Source organism: Fundulus heteroclitus, chromosome 22, assembly GCF_011125445.2.
Source record: "Fundulus heteroclitus isolate FHET01 chromosome 22, MU-UCD_Fhet_4.1, whole genome shotgun sequence".
Taxonomy (NCBI): domain Eukaryota; kingdom Metazoa; phylum Chordata; class Actinopteri; order Cyprinodontiformes; family Fundulidae; genus Fundulus; species Fundulus heteroclitus.
In genome coordinates, this window is record NC_046382.1 from 17,570,069 (window position 1) to 17,587,293 (window position 17,225).

At 40.2% G+C, this 17,225-nt stretch overlaps 1 protein-coding gene across 1 annotated transcript; it reads right to left on the reverse strand.

Annotated features, from left to right (window-relative positions):
- Positions 1 to 1,858: 1,858 nt before the first annotated feature.
- LOC105923296 (lutropin-choriogonadotropic hormone receptor) lies at positions 1,859 to 16,599 on the reverse strand. Its single transcript, XM_036126120.1, has 12 exons — positions 16,461 to 16,599; positions 16,137 to 16,329; positions 15,759 to 15,830; positions 11,161 to 11,235; positions 10,798 to 10,872; positions 10,123 to 10,197; positions 9,766 to 9,843; positions 9,523 to 9,591; positions 9,014 to 9,088; positions 5,693 to 5,881; positions 5,460 to 5,513; positions 1,859 to 4,359 (listed from the first exon to the last, which is right to left on the reverse strand). Exons 2-12 carry the CDS (start codon positions 16,304 to 16,306, stop codon positions 3,210 to 3,212), a joined length of 2,082 nt encoding a protein of 693 aa, XP_035982013.1. The 5' UTR covers positions 16,307 to 16,329; positions 16,461 to 16,599; the 3' UTR covers positions 1,859 to 3,209.
- Between the last annotated feature and the right edge of the window lie 626 nt (positions 16,600 to 17,225).

Below are 17,225 nucleotides of genomic sequence, written 5' to 3' on the forward strand. Positions count from 1 at the left end.
AATTCATTAACACAAGATAGATATAAATTAGACTTTTTTTGTTGTAGGTGTAAAATCAGTCTTCCAATCAGAGTGCATTGGAAATTAAATATGACTTAGACCTATTTATTGAATTTGAACATAACTAAAAAGTAAACTTAGTTCAAAAGGAAGCTTGGATTTAATCAACACTGATTTCAAGTTTTCTAATAGTATTGGGTTACTTATGATTGAAAATCATAATTTTGTTTCTCAGAAAAGTGGAATTAAACATAATATTAATAATACAAAAGTTATGAGATACAATATTATGGGGGAAAACAGCTGACTTAGATGTTTGACGTCATCCCTAAGGAAGGTAAAACATACAAGGTTGTTGGTAATGAAGCTGGTGGCTTTGCACAATCATGTAAAGTTTAGAGTAAGAATGTGTTTAAATTATGAACTTATAAATGCAGCAGTGAGAGGATTATACCCTTTCCAGAGTTTGACCCACTGGAACCAGACGTGTCAATGTATGGGCTATATTTGTTTCATGGACTCAAATTTATGCAGTCTGCAGGAAGAGTGGAAAGTCACAGAGTGGGGGCCTAGTGCTGAGGGAGCCAGGGGTTTGCATCTCAGAGAGGCCACAAAAGGTTGCCGGTCTGAAAGTCGGTTTGTCACACGGGGTCCATGAGCAAGACCCTTGATAATTGCTCCCTAAGGAATGGGTTAAACACAGAAGCAAATGTTCCCTCTGTGGGACTATGAAGGGATATATCTAATCCTACACTAAAGTTGCTTGAGGTTTCCAGTCGGATCATTTCAGGAGCCTTGTCATCTGCTGGTGTTGCCTCTCTGTGTATTACCAAATTTACCAGGAAGTTTTTAGAGCACCTCGTGCTCCCTTCTGCTGACGAGCTTTATGGAGAAGTTCTCATTTTTCAGCAGGACTTGGCACTTGCTCAATGGTGAGAGCCTTAACCATCAATTATTCATTATACAATCCTTATATACTTTTATAGCATAACACTTTTGTTTTAAAATATATATTTTTTGCTAAATGGAATGTTTGGCCTTTCATTAAATGTAAGCCATGATCATTAAATACCAACAAATTGCTGGAAATGCATAATTCTGTGTAATGGAGTTCCACTTTTTGAATTTACTAAAACATGACTTTCTTTTTTTTTTTTTTTTTTTTTTTAAGATTAATCAACTATTTTGATGTTTAAACTTTAACACAGAGGTATGAATATATAGGAAAACTGTAGTAAAATGGGGATTTTAATATCTCCCCACATAACAGATTGTGCAGTTGGAGTAGCTCCATATGAACTTAGTAAAATTAATAACTATTTAGATGAATGCACTGAAACAAACACTAGAAAGTCTGAGGTTGAGAACAATAAGCTGTTTTACAAACTATGCAACATTTCATGCAGAAAATTCACAAGAGGATTTTCTATACATGTGTACTAGAAATGTATTTATTTTCTTTTAGTTCTGTTTATGCTAAGTTCCAGGATCTCTGCCAGAGACGAACAAGTTTGCTGAAGACAAAAACCTGTGGAAAAGGATTTTATGTTTAACAGCGCTTCAAAACTTTTCTTTTGAGAGATTCTTGGTCTGAAGGGGGAAAATATTTACCTGAAAATGTGAATTATAATGTAAAATAAACAGTTGTGGGCAAGACTGAAAAAGGCCACCACACTTAATCCTCTCAGGAAAAGAGATCTGCAGTGACGGGATGGTAGGAGCAGCGATGGTTTGTATGTTTTACTTAATGAGGTTTGTCCAACTGTGGGTCCCTAGCAAAGAAAGCCCACCTTGCATAGTGGAATAAGTGTGCAACCGTTTTGTGTGTGCGTGCTCAGGAAGAGTAGGAAAAGGAAGGTCGAAGGTAAATGACAATTTTATTAGTTAAATAAAACAAATTGCTGGTATGACAGCATTCTTCAAACACTCCTGTCAAAATGTCTCCTGACTGCACACAGAAGCGCCCAAAGGGTGACGCTTAAAATTCACCTTTAAAGAAAACCATTTAAAAAAATGTCTTTTTCGTTATATACAAAGGTAAATGTCTTGCTTCAACATGAATAAATCTTAAAACATTAATGGATTTCCAGTGGATCTCAAATATGTATGCGTCCTTATGACAAGGCCAAGTGTTTAACATACAAAATGAGAAACAAATCTTTTTAAACCTGTTTCCACCTTTAATGTGGCATATATTCTCTGCTATTCAACTAAAATGGTGTCCATCAAAGGAGATGAGGTAAAACAGATGTTTGGACTTGTTTAAGTTTACCCACCCATAACCCAATACTTGCTGAAGGCACGGCAAGTTTATTTATTAAGCAATTTCAGTAACAAGACGGTTCAAAGTGCTTGGAGTTATTCTCCCTGGTGTATGAGTCTATCAGGAGGAAAAGTCTATACTCTGTAATATTTACCAACTCCGTCTTCTAAAGGTTTTCCCAATCTAATTAGTCGGTTTTGGAGAAAAACAATTTTATTTCACCAAAGCTGTTCTTTTGATTTCAGATGCCAGACATAACTTCTCCAATAAAACCTTGTTAAAAGGAAAATATTAGGTTCTTTAGAGGGTAATCATTATCAGGAGTCTTGTTTGCTAAGATTATTCAATTATTTGGAAACCTATTTGTTGCAAGGCACATTGTGTGACCCTAAGTCCAATCAAAATATTATTTTCATCCAAGCATTAGCTTGAAAGTGTGTTCAGCTATGCAGCCGGGTTATTGTAGCCTATATTTTTATTTTTTTCAGTTGTGCAGAAGATGTTTCACATTCAGGGTGGAAACAGTTTTGCAATAAATCCCCAATCGTCTAATTCCTTTACAAATATCCAAAAATGTTAACAGAGGTTTGTTAACCTTTGACAACCACTTTAATTGTCCCAATAATGTACAACGGCACAACCAGACGGTGATCTGCTTTAAACATCTTTAGCGAGCTACTTTTGGTTGTTCTCTGCCAACTGATTTATTTGTACAATACCTACACGTGGAGTAAAAAACAAAAAACAAAGATGCAACAAAACTTTCCTCACCTTCTAATCTCTTGGTTCAAATGAACCAAATCCTCCAGTTTGCAAAAATAAACCAGGCAAGATTTTCTCAGACATTTGCAATGCATGACATTGGCAATCTCTCCGCCGTGACCTTAACTGCCGCCTCTCCAGCGAGCAGATGTTGCCTCTGAGCTCCCAATCTGCGCGCTGACAGTCATGTGGCCCCCTTGCTCAGAAAGCAGCCCTTCATCTTAAGGTGATAGGCGTAAAAGCTCAGCGAGGGAGGTTTTCTGTCGGCCACTTTGTTGGTGCAGGTGTGCTGCGACGCCACCGTCTGTGATCTGTAGAAATCAGAGTTGGCGTCGCAGCAGCCGCAGTGGCTCAGCAGCCGGCACACGTCCTTCCTGAAGCCCCGCGTGAAGATGGTGTACAGGAAGGGGTTGCAGAGGGAGTTGATGGGATAAAAAAGAATCAGCAGGATTTTGGAGTGGGACACGGTTATGAGGGGCATTCTTAGGGCGGCCGAGATGGCGAAGAAGGAGATGGGCGCCATGCACAGGAAGTCGGTGAAAATGAGCACGGCCATGCGCTTGGCGATCTTCGTGTCGCCGTGGCGGGTGGAGTGCTCCGGGTTGTGGACGCTCAGGTAGATGCATATGTAGCAGAAGCAGACGACCAGGAAGGCGACCACGTTGAGGACGAGCACGGCCATCACGTAGATCTGCGAGCCCACGGTGTCGATGTCCATGGGCAGGCAGATGCTCACTTTGCCGTAGCTGCTCACGCCCACCAGAGGCAGCAGGGCCACGAGCAGAGAGAAGCCCCAGCCCGCCGCCATCAGCGCCGCCACGTGGTGCAGCCGCAGCCTCTTGTTGACGTGCATGGCGTTGGTGATGGTGTGCCAGCGCTCCAGGCTGATGACGGTCAGCGTGTACACCGACAGCTCGCTGGCGAACACGGTCAAAAAGCCGGCCGTGCTGCACCCCAGACCCGTCTGCCAGCTCGTGGCGTGGTTGTAGTACTCGTGGCGCGAGTTGAAGTCCATGAAGGCGATCAGCATCAGGTAGAGCCCCATGCACAGGTCGGCGAAGGCCAGGTTGCACATGAGGAATCTGGAGATGGTCAGCTTGTGGTGGCTAATTAGCAGGATGACCAGAACGGCGAGGTTGCCGGCCACGGCGAAGACCGTGATCAGCCAGGTGAGACAGCGCAGGAAGGGGAACCCCAGCAGGTCCTCGCAGGGGTTGAAGGCGTCCGGCTTTGGCGTGCACATCACAAAAGGGCTGCTGTGGCAACCAAACTCCAGGTCTGGGTATTGAAAGTTTATGTCGTTGACGAGGTTCATCCCATCGTCAGTTGGCTCCCTGAAAGAGGCACAAAACAGCACTGCCATTAAAAGAAGCAGAACAGGTGATGTTCCTCATCTAAAACATGAAGAAGCTAATCGAATAAGGTTTAGAGAAGCTAAATTCACAACGACAGCAGTTGGCTTCCAACAGATAATTAAAAACATCAATTTGTTGACCAACCTGCATGTTCAGCTGTCGATAATAAAATAGTTAAATAAAATAAAAATACAAAAGCATTGAACATTTTTCAGCGAACTATAGCTCCTCCTCTTTTGTTATCGGAGAATCTTTTTTTTTATTCATGGACTGATAATCATGTTACTAATGTGGACGATCCATTCATGCATCTTTAAAAGTAAGTACAGTGGTTTGCAAAAGTATTCATGCCCGGTAAACTTTTTTTTACATTTTCTTTCTTATACACGTTATGTTTCAACGGCAAACCCCACTGTATTTAGTTGGAAAACGATGTGAAGCAGCTCGTCATTGTTTTCAAGATGTTTCACATGTGAAAATCTAGAAAGTGCGCCCTGCATTATATTCAATTCAATTACATTTTATTTATATGGGGCCAATTCATGTCATCTCAAGGCACTTTCCAAAGTCAAATTCAATCAGATTATACAGATTGGTCAAAAAAATGTCCTATCTAAGTGAACCCAGTTGATTGCATCAAGTCTTGACAAGCAGCATCCAGCCCCCCTGAGTAAATGATGTGTAGAACAACCACAGATGATCTGCAGTGTTTTCCTTTCCTCCATCTCTGCTTTAAAACTTCCCCACAGCTTTAGTCCTGACCTGAGTGCTGCCTTCCTTAGTCTTCATGATGCAGTTTGTTCACTGATGTTTAGAAACGAACCTCTGAGCTGTCCAGAGGTGGACTCTGTCAACTTTGCGGCCGACATCTGGAGGCAGCTAGTTGTCCTGGATGTGTGTTGGTTTACCGTCAGATCGCAGTGAAATGCACAAACGGTGGTGGTTGTAATGTGACAAAAACGGTCCAATTGATATTAATACTTTTGCGCTCTAGCATAGGATTAAAATGAAAAGCAGATTTTCAAAGATGGTGCGGCATACAAATTCTGCCGCTTGTGTTGCTCTGGGTTGTAACTTACGTTCCTGATTTGCTGAGATCACAAAACGTTGTAACGTTCCTTGAGGCACTTTCCCTTGAGAGAAAGAAGAAAACGACAAAAAAAAGAGTGAAAAGGTTAATATCCAAGAACTGCCAATAAACTTGACCGCTAATTACCGGCCGGCCGACGATCTGTATTCAGGGGCCACGGCTTGGTTTGCTTATGCAAATGTGAATGGATTGGTCACATCGCTGGCAGCGCCGGGCGCTCACCTTTGTTTCCTGCGCCACGTGTGGAAGGCGCAGCAGTGGCTCGGGTAAGTGAGCTCGGCCTCCAGCAGCTCGGCGAGGCCGTCCAACGGCGGGAGGCTCTTGAGAGCGAACACAGACGTGGCTTTCAGAGATCGCACTTGACTCAAGCCTTTACTCGGCAGGGAATCGAGAGCCGTGGATGAAACATCTCTGAAACACACGTGGCAGGATTTTATAACACTAACGTACTGCCACCAGTCTTTGCATCAATACTGATCAGTCTGGGTGTTTTCCTTTTCAGTCTAAACTCGGTGAGGGAGTTGGAAAGCCAGCCTGTCATCAATAAAACTTAAATAATGCATTTATATACAAATTAAAGTAACATCGGGTTTCTTCTTTGCTTGTTTATTGGACAGCATCACATTTAAACTGATAAAAGCTAAAAAAAAAACAAAAAGCAAAGTGAAAGAGGCAAAGTGAAGATGTTTAGATTTACAATCAACATGAGGGTTAGGGTCAAAATAAGAAAAAAAAAGTCAGATCTTCCACTCAAAGTTTGGACTAATCACATGTGCCAAAAACTTCATTTGGCTGTTAATATCTTGCTTGTTTATTTATTGAGACACAGCATCATCCTCCCAGGTAGTCTGTGTACAAATGGAAATGCATCAAAGTGTCACATATTCAATTTTGTCCTATGAAAAGATATAAAGAAATATTTACAAAAATTTAAGTGTAATTATAGCATTTATTGAAGCAACATTTTTATTTTTGTTCAGAGTTTTTTTTCAGTTACTTAATTTCCTTATTTTATTTTTGTACATTTAGTAAGTCCTTTGAAACAAATACATTTTATGTTAAAATATTTAAATGAATGGCTTAATATCGCTAAATATTTGACCAGTAGATTAAACCCAACTGTGCAAAACAAGTTGATTAGTTTAAACATTAAAAGCAGTAACAGATTAACTCTAAGAACCTTGTCAGCAGCGGAAAGATCTTTAACTAATAGATTTTTTTTTTCTCGGACCAGAATCAAGTCGGTTTAAACAGAGTTGGCGAAACAACTTCACCTCAAATGAGAGAAATGAATTTGCTGAAATGATGCAGTGTGATTACGTGTCCCTATTGCAGCTTGACTGAAGCATGTCATGCCATATTTGGTCTAGAAGCACTCAGATTTAGCATTTTTTCTGTACCTTTTGCTATACCATGTTAATTAGGATGTTTTTTTTTTTCCGTGAAGGAACACTTTCAGCTCAAAGCACTTTATGTGTGTGATGATTTTCTTAGCTGTTTTGGCACTTGGAAAATAAAGAGATGAAGCATATTTCCAAGTGCAGAGGTGTCGCTTGCGTATCGTGACCGACTGCTGCTTATCAGTGGTAATTTTATCAAGTCTAAACGGTCTGCACTCCACACTCATTCTAATTAAGGGTTTAATAACCAACATAAAAATATAAACATAATTTAGAAAACATTTACTGCAGTGGAATTAGGAAGACGAGGGCATGCACCCTTATTCCTCACCTTCCCAATATAAAATGCCTTAAAATATTACATGAACCCTCTTATAAATGGTACACCACATGTTCAACAATTAGAGGCACTGCTGCTGTTAATTCTTTGCACAGACCCCTTTGGTTATATTTCAGTGATACGAGATCTTTTGACCATCCCTCTTTGAACAATCTCTCCAGCTCATCCAAGCTCTGGATCCTCTCTTATGTGTTTGTGTCCTCAGCTCACCCCACATGTTTTCTACTGGATTTACACCTGGAGACTGAGCATACCAGGGTAGAAGATTGTTTTTATTGGAACAATTTCTGCGTATATATATATATATATATATATATATATATATATATATATATATATATATATATATATATATATATATATATATGCCATATGTTTGGGATCTTTATTCTATCGAAAGATGTAATTCTGATCCATATTTGCTGACAGAGTTCATATTATTGTTATTTTAAATGTTGTGGTCTTTAAATTACTACATTATATCATGAAGTCTAACAAGGTATTTGGGTGTTTGGATGGGCAACAGACCCATAGCATCACAGATCCTCCACAACACCTAACAATAGGTGTAAAGTGATTGCTTTCCTGGTTGTTTAAACTTTGTTTCATGCCAGACCCACCTGAAGTGTCTTTAAAGAAAAGCACAGTATTGGTATTGTAAAATGAATGCAGTATACATGATATGAAAAACTGACTAAAAATATAAAGGGGTAGGAGTAAAAAAAAAAAAAAAAGTGTAAACTTCTTCTCACTCCTTTTTTTGATTGATTTGAAGTGATTTTGATGCTATACATACGGTATTTACAGTGTATATATATACAGTGTGTGTGTGTGTGTATATATATATATATATATATATATATATATATATATATATATATATATATATATATATATCCTCAGTCCATCTTACACAGTTCTAGATGTTTTAAGCTGTTTAATTATTGCTCTGGCTGTAGATATAGACTACACTGTGGATAGGAAAAAGTCCCTCTTAACACCCCCCCCCCCTGAATTCTGAATATCCCCGCAGATCTGCAATATTGGAAAGGTATGTTATCTTGTCTTTCCCGTTTTGAAGAATGGGTGAGACAGATGGGCTTCTGTGTCACAGTATATTCATACTCCAGGGAACCTGGAAATCATGACAAAGTATTAATTCTATGTTCATGTTTATTGCTGTATTTATTAATTAAAATGTTAGGAGTTCTGATCATCATGGTACTGGACTGCTGGTTAAATAATTTATCTTCTTTATTTAATTTTTTTTATCCTACTAAATAAACGGTCTCAAATGAAGAAGTGAATTTTTCAAATTTACTTTATTTTCAGGGTTTTTAACTCATCTTTATCAATGGTGTAAGACTGTGATGATATAGCTGTTGTGTGGGAAAAACAATGGAAAACAATGGAAATTCATCTAAACTATTTTATCTTTATGTCCTTTGATATTAAGAGTCGATTTTTCACCTAAAAACTGAGCGTTGGACGTACTTTGCTCATGGCTAGAGTTGAGGTGGCTCAGGAGACTCGACAAAGATATTGTAGGAACCGCTGCTGATTGTGAGCATATTCATTAAAACTTGAAACCCCCTTTTTTGTGTAGATTCTGAACCTATTTGTGATGTTGCAAGCTTTTCACGTGCACAACGAGCCGTAAAAAGGCTAAAAGAATGCCAACCGCCCCCCCCCCCCCCCAGAAAGCAAAGTTCATGTTAGATATGAAAGAGGAACAGCATAATGTCATTTTAACACCATATTCTGCTCATAATATATACGTTATTTGAACACTTGGTGACCTACAGATAGCTTGGGCCCGTGGCTCCTTCAAAAGCATCCTCTTGAATGTGATGGAGGTTCCTGTTGCCTCTCAATACTCTACAAAACACACAAAGGACAAAAAAAAACGCAGCGCATGTAAGCTTAAACTCAGACTGCGGTTTTCTACTTAAAAACACATTTTTGAAAGGCAACTGGAGATGACATAGTAATGACCAACACTGCCCCCAGAGTATTATTCATCGCCTTATTGTTTCTTCTGGAGCTGGCACTGAGGAGGATAAACCTTATTTTTAGACTGCAGGGTGTCCGCACGGATCCTGTCCTCATCAGCGTTCAGCATTATTGCACAAGGCAAGAAAACAACGGGGCATCCGATCTTTGTTTAGTCTTACATAAGGGTTGTTTACTGGTACACTTGGTTTTTTTATGATTGCAATAGGAGATCCTTTGCGTTTAACTGGGGCGAGCTGTTTTGCAGCAGTGTGCCGCATTAGCGTGAGGAAAAGAGCTAAATAATACAAACTGCTCACAGAGTGTTGAGCTTGGTCCCGTTGAAAGCATGGGATTTTATTTCCTTGAAGCCGTTCCTAACCAGGTTCCTGTCGAGGACACAATGTTATTAATTACACTTCGCCCGCCAGTGGCATGTATTGCCAAGGTCAGTGAGGCGAGCATTTAAATATGTAAGATGCATCAGCGAAACAAATAGTGACAAATCGCTGCTTTTAGCTCGGCTGATGAAGCAACAAAGAGAATAAGGCGTCTGCGCTTACATGTCGACGTACTCCTTTGTGATGCCCTGGAAGGAGTTGGCAGGAATGATGTCGATCCTCATGTTGTCTGCCATTTCTCTGCAGGCGGAGGAGATAACACTCATTTAGGCTGCTTGGCGCCATTCTCGGTTAGACTAAATTATGCATATTTATACAAATAAGAGCGGTTTGAACTGTGCCACAGTAAGACAGAGTATCAGCCAGGGTTGATGGCGGTGTGACATTGACAGAATAAAAGTAAAACCGGGCTCAGAATAAAGAGCAAAATATGGCCTAAGGAAAAAGGATGTTTTATGACTTGCAAATGGATATTAATACGGTGTAGATTGACTTAGATGTGAAATGAAAAATACTCACAGGATAATATTTGATGCCAGGGTGGATATAGTTGTCAAGTCTGGGAAGTGTGTTAGGCCTGTGTTTGAGATGCTTCTGTTTTGACAAGTGGCAGATACAGGCGACCATGATAAAAAAAAAAAAACAACAAAAAAATAAAAAGAAGTGATGAATTGATCAATTCATGTGGATTAAAATTGTACAATAAAATCCTTCTGATAACTTCTAATCTCTCTGCAAACTATGACTTTAGCTAAAGGAAGCAAATCAGCCAATGTCAGAAATTACTTGGCAGAATGAAATATATTTCATCAGGATCCCCATCATAGACGTTGGGTGAACTGAGAAGACAACATAAAATTAACTCAAAATGTGCATAAAGCAAGTAATCGTCTAGGGGTTTGCACAATTTTACAACCAGGTTATTGGAGTTTTTATGAGAGTGTACACTTTTTTATGTCCATTATGGTACATTAAGTTTGAGCTTTTCTCATGGAGTCCATCCTATGAGGAGGGTCTCAACGGGAAATTGAGACAAATGTGTATATTTAATATAGGTCTCTTTTTTTGGGAGGCATTAGAAACACAGGAAACATAAGAGAATTTTGAAAATTTAAAAGACACATCTCTTGATTCAGCACAGGATATTACCTAAAAAATCCCTTGCACGTGTGCACACAAAACAAAGCGACTTACAAATATTCCAGCCGGGGCAGGTCAGTGAAGGCCCCCCTTTCAATAACCCTCAGACTGTTGATATTCTGCACCGAGCTGCAGAAACGATAATTGGGGAAAACAAATCAGCAACTGGAACGTCTGACACACAAAAGCGTTCACATTCGCACAAAATATTCATGTATGAACTGCAGCTGAAACTCAATGATTAAACACTCAGCTTTGTAACTGACAGAATGATCCAATGAAACTTGAATGACATGCAAATGAAAGATGTCTTCCATCATGTGTGTGTATGTGTGTGTATGTGTGTGTGTGTGTGTGTGTGTGTGTGTGTGTGTGGGTGGGGGAGGGGGGGGGGGGTAAAAATGTCACTTAGCCTACATCTGCGCCAGACTGTGGAGAGAGAAGAAGGCGTGCCTCTGAATATGTGTGATGCAGTCACTCTGGGAGATCTCTCTGTGGCACAAAGAAATCACTCTCCATCAGTCATTAGTAAAAAAAAAAGAAAAAAAACAACAACAAAAAAACAATAAACTTGAACTGATCTCAGACGAAGGTGGTAAATTTCTTCCCCCCTCTTAAATTGTAATTCTGTGTAAAAATAGGACAGAGATGATTGATGCACCGTTGCAAACCATCAGGGAAATATCCGAAAAACCAAAATCCCACCACCAATTCTCGTTTTCTAGGCCACTAACGCGCACGTGCCAGGACCCCAATGCGCGGCAAAGCTCCAAACATACATCACCGATGCTTTTGGGTCAGGAGGAGCAGGCGAAGACGTTTTTTTTAAAAAAAGTAGGACTAAACAAAGACACGGGGAGACAAAGTTAACGAGACCTTCCTTTCTATATATTTGTCCTTGATTACTCTGCTCTCTGATGGCTGACTTCGCAAAGCGCTCTCCGTCTTCCGCCTGCAATCATCATTTTCCACCGTCGCTCTGCCGTAATCAGCCCACACCTTTCGCGCGTCTGACGTCGACGTCCTTTTCCATCTTCCACCGAGAAACAATCAGAGCGCTTCGTCTTTTTTCTTTTTTTCTTTTTTGTTATCCCGTCTTTTAATTGCTTTCCCCATACAGTGTCATAATTACTGCTCGCAGGTCATGAAACGCGTCTTCAACAAGCGGCGCCGTGGATTCCAGGCGCGCATCATCACCAGTGACCAAAACACACGCACGCGTGTCATCCTGTCTGCCATACCCGCAAACTGATCGAGGAGCACGAAACGGGGTGGGGGGATTGTGGCTGTAAAAAAGCCTGACTTGGTTTGGCTTTAACCCCATATTAGCGCTCCAAACGGCGCTGTTGTTTTAAAACAGATTGGGGCTCATTAAACAGATTAGACTCAAAGTACAGTAAGTATCCGAGAGCGATAAGGCTCGTCCCTGAGGAACAGAGGCAACGCAAAAACACTCGGCAAAAGTTTGAAAAGGTCACACGTACAATTTCTAGATAAAAAAAAGAGAGGAGGACACACAGACTATCAGAGCCCAGGTGTTTCCTCGGCAGAGATGAGTTCAGGTGGGCGTTTTGCACCAATTTCTAACACCGTCAGCTGGCTGAAATGTATGCACCCTCTTCTGTGCGCGCTTTCCCTGCTTCCACTACGTTTCAGGGGTTTTCTCGCACAAGTGCAGCCTGATTTGATCGCAGCACCCCATCCCTGCAGCGCTTCTGTGTGATTAATATGACAAAGTGATAACACAACACTCGGGTCTGTTCTTTTAAGTCGTTTCTTGGTGGATTTGCTGCTGTGCCGAGGATAATTATGCTGCTGAGACATCCACCACCGAGCTCCAGGGGATTTTTACAACCCACGGGCTCCATTAGAGTCACCCCTCCGACATGAAGGAAAGGATTTTTTTTTTTTTGTGCTGGACTGCGCTGTGTGTAATAGAGTTGAGATGTTTGAACTTGACAGTCGGGTGCTATTACATGAATGATGCACTGTTGAGGAGACAGTTGGTTGTCCTAATCTTCTCTAACGCAACCATAAAAGTCTTTCATTGGGTCAGTCTCTGTCAATGATTGTTAAAAGTGTAATAAGTAGTTGGAGCTGAACACATTTCATTTACCTACCCTTTAATGACATTTAATTGTGTGAAACAGATGTAACGTATGCTGTCAGAATCAATGTATTAAATCAATGTATTAGTGATGAGAATCCAGTAAGTACCGTTAATGTAGCATAATAAAATTTGAGCCTCTTGTGGTTTATTAATGTCCAGTTTAAATCGGATTAAAATCGCTAGTAAACAGGAGACATAATATATGTCCCTAATCTCAGAAGTTTACATCCACTCTTCTTAATCATGACAATTGTACTAATTTTGGGCGCATGAATATATTGTATCGTCTGATTTGTTCTTGTTTTAGGGTGAAACATGTCCGTATGATTTGATTGAATTTGACTTTGTAAAGCGCCTTCAGATGACATGTGTTGCGAATTGGAGCTATATAAATAAAATTCAGTTGGATTGAAAATTATACAATTAAACACGTCACACATTTTTAAAAGCAAGAATAAAGTTCCTGAAAAACCCTGACATCAGTTTTATCAAAGATTTATGACCCCTGCTTAAGAACTTGGGTCTGTGTTGGGAAACTTAAATGAAAACTTCCATATTTTTCTAAAAACAGTCAGAATTATATGCCAGAAACTTGCTGATGAATACAAAGCGTGTGGCTGAGGTACCACTTCTCAGGGACTTTTAGCTGAACATTAGTGGGGTTGTATGTATTTATATAAAAAGCCACAGGAAATTAGAAGTTGTGCACGTTCTTGTTTTGAAGCTCACTGAAGTAATGTGTTTTCCTATTAGTCCACTGTGGAAAATAAAAGATCAAATTGATCTCAGGGAACTTAAAAATCATGAGAGATTCATGCTCATAAATAAACATATTTAATCTTTTGACCTGTGTTGCATGTTTTTTTTAATCTTTTGGATGCAAAATGACTAAAAGGAAAGTCCCCGTCCCCCCCTCTCTCTTAACACTTAGAGGAAATGTATGTGATTTTAGCAGAACATATGATCTTCTCCTAATATGCTGCTGCTGGCTCAATATTTAAACATATGACAAGAACTGCATCTAACAGTTGGGTAAAAGCTAGAGCTGAACAACATATTGAACTGTCATTGCAATATCAGCGTGTGCAATTTCACAGTCACAAAGACCTGTTTGTATGCAGTATTTGGTACGGTATTATATTCTAGGTGTCATACTTTGCAAATCAATAATATATCAGGCCAGTTGGAGGGACTGTATCCACCCACAATGATCCTATCTGATGCATATCTTCAGTGGCTGGGGGCTAAAACTCACAGAGATTGGTGGGAACACTGTTGATTTTTACTAATGGTAAAGGAAGAAACGTAGCAGGAAAAGTCTATTTATCAAAACTGAAACTAACATTATAAACCACAGAGCCCCCTAGGGGACATGGGGATTTTTTTAAAATTTTTGCGTTACCTCGCAATACTTTTGCGTTCTCTCACAAAGTGCATGTTTCTGAAAAGTGCATGCCTGCCGAGATATGTATCCCCTGTCGAGGAAGCGCGCCTCGCTCTGCACAACTCAATATCGACGAGGAAAACGGATTCAAATTTGACGAATGCACTTACTTGTTCTTAAAATAATGATACCAAAACGTTTTAAAATACCCCTTGTGGGGAAAAAACTGTGGTTATTTGGCAGATTAATTTACAAACAATAAATCGTGAGAGCTGACGTGAGTTTTGAAACTGCAAAGGTTTCTCTTAAGCGGAAGATCAAACGTGCATCTACACACCACAGCGCACAGACCAGTGGATTGCATTCGCGAGCGTCAGAAAGCTATGGTGCATTCAGGAGCATAGGACATTTCAAATTTGCAAGGAAAGAGGCTTAAAACGGAATAGAACTTAACTCATACAATAATGTATTTATCCAGAAACAGTGTGGGCTTTCTTACAATACTGAATGCTCTGTAATTGTATTTCTGATATTTTGATTATGCACATCTGCTAGCTTTTTATTCTGGAAAATCTAATGTCCCATGCTCCTGAATACACCATAGCTTTCTGACGCTGGCAAATGCATCACACTGGTCTGTGCGCTGTGCTGTGTAGATGCACGTTTGATCTTCCGCTTAAGACAAAGCTTTGCAGTTTCAAAACTCACGTTGGCTCTCACGGTTTATTGTTGTGTGTGAATGATAAGAGACCACAACAAATAAATCAGCCATACCTCGAGGGAACGCAAAAACCTTTGTGAGGAAACGCAAAAACCTTTGCGAGGGAATGCAAAAACTTTTGCGAGGGAACGCAAATGTTTTTGCAAGGTAACACAAAAGTATTGCGAGGTAATGCAAAAAATAAAATTCCCCATGTAGCCTAGAGGGCTCCATAATAACCCCCCCCCCATTAGTATCCTGATTAAGTATTTTCCTGATATTGTGCGTTGCTAGTGAGAACTGAGTGACACACAAATGAAACCCAGACACAAATATAGAATATAAAAATAAATATCCTCCACAAGCAGAATATAGAACAAAGTAGGAGTAAACGTATAAAATCAGAAGCATATATTTGTGTTAATATCTCCTGTATATTTATCATCTGCTGTCATATATGCCATACATTACTAAAAAGATCAAATTAAATAGAGGCAGCCCACACATAAGAGTGGCCACTGTTGCTGTTAATTATGTATTCTGATGCTAGCAGACTCTTTATTTACATATGTTTCATTCATTATGACTCTAAATGTTAAGCACATGTTCAGTTTAGGTCACAGTGTCACTATGCAGGTCTGGCAACATTTATTTATCAGCATAACTAGGTGAAATGAATAAGTACAGTGATTAAATAATTCAATTTTCCTATACGCATACTGTTATGTTTCGAATAAAGGAGTCCCTAAACCCGTAATTGGCTTTAATATAAATTCACTACTTTGAATTTCCTTTCATATGTATAGGAGAAAGCCACTTACATTATGGTAATGTTGATCAGCTCCTTGAAGGCGTGAGTGGGGACTTGTTTCAAGGGCAGCTGGGTGAGCCTCCTGTAAGATTCATGAGGCAAAGCAGTTAAATCCACGGCTATAAAACGGCATATAAAAATAAAATAAAAAATAAAATAAAATGGAAAATAGGCAGCAAAAATGTCTCTCTGGATCAGTCTACATTTATCATTTAAAACGGCACCAGGAGGGACTTTACAGCGACAGTAAAATAAGAAAGTTAAGTTGAAGAGGGAACGGACGGTAAAAGTTCATGACATGTCTTGAGTGTCCTGCAGAAAGGGAGGGAAGGGTCCCTCTCTGTCTGAGCGACCTGCACCTGTGGAAGCGGACCGTCGGGCTACTTACAGTCGCAGCGCAGATGTTGCTGCGGTGCCGGAGGCCAGCTGAGTGTCTCGGCTGCACTGGAAGGTGTCGGCGCTGCAGCGGCAGATGGCCGGACAGGTATAAGCGCAGCAGGAGCGCAGCTTCAGGACGCCGGACAGCGCGACCAGGAGCCAGACCACCCGGAGCGCCATGTGTGACACAGAGCCACAGCTCACTAAAGGGAAAAAAAAAAAAATGATATTTAAAAAAAAAAAAAGAATATTAAGAAGGAAAAAAAAAAGTCAACCCTGCAGAGTCTTTCTGTACTTGATGATAAAACAACCCCTCATGGTAGCTTTATCTTACCAGGCCAGAGGTACAAGGCTAAACACTCTCTCTCCCTTTCTCTGTTCTTTTTTTTTTCTTCTTCTTCTTCTTTCTCTCCGAGCGCTTGGATCAGCTGCTGCTTTCAGGGGCTGTAGTAATTGTGAGGTTGCTCACCCTGTAAAAGTCTGATCAGAGTGAAACCCCAATCTGACTTTTTTTTTTTCTTTCTCTCTTTGAGAGCAGAGCAGCCCCGATGTGACGTTTGGTGGGTGGTGAGCAGGAAAGCTGTCAGAGGAGATGGCATGAAGTCTCTTCGGTCTAATTGAGGGAGGACAAGCAACTTTGTGCTGTTTACAGCTGTGAAACATCATCAACATGAATTGTACCTTGCCTTTGGGCTTCAAGCTATTTATTTTAGCAGTTTTGTATTACTAGGGTGGAATGATCATATAATTGACACCTCCAATTAGTTTTAAAAGCAATAATTGAGTGAACTTAAGCTTTCGGGCGGGGATATTTGTGCTTCTTTTTGGCTGTTATGCTTCAAGTCATTAACCTTGCTCTGCTGTGGACGGTGACTTTTGTGCTTCCTGGGCTATTCTTCAACATCCCAACCTGTTTCCTTTCATCTGACTGAGACAGTTTTGGGTCAAATGACTGAAACTCACACACAGTTTAGTGTTCCAACAACAGGACAATGATCCCAAGCACTCGTGCCTTCTGCAAAGGCCTCATTAAACTTCTGTAGAGAAAAAACTCCTAAAATCTGGGGCTGCAAGCCTAACAAGTCTAGATATTCACAGT

Coding starts and splice junctions, on each gene's coding strand:
- LOC105923296 (XM_036126120.1), bottom strand. CDS start 16,306: ATGGCGCTCCGGGTGGTCTGGCTCCTGGTCGCGCTGTCCGGCGTCCTG. Junction 10,873..11,160: donor CTCCACAGTCTGGCGCAGAT/GTAGGCTAAGTG, acceptor TCGTTTCTGCAG/CTCGGTGCAGAATATCAACA. Junction 9,089..9,522: donor GGGACCAAGCTCAACACTCT/GTGAGCAGTTTG, acceptor TGTGTTTTGTAG/AGTATTGAGAGGCAACAGGA.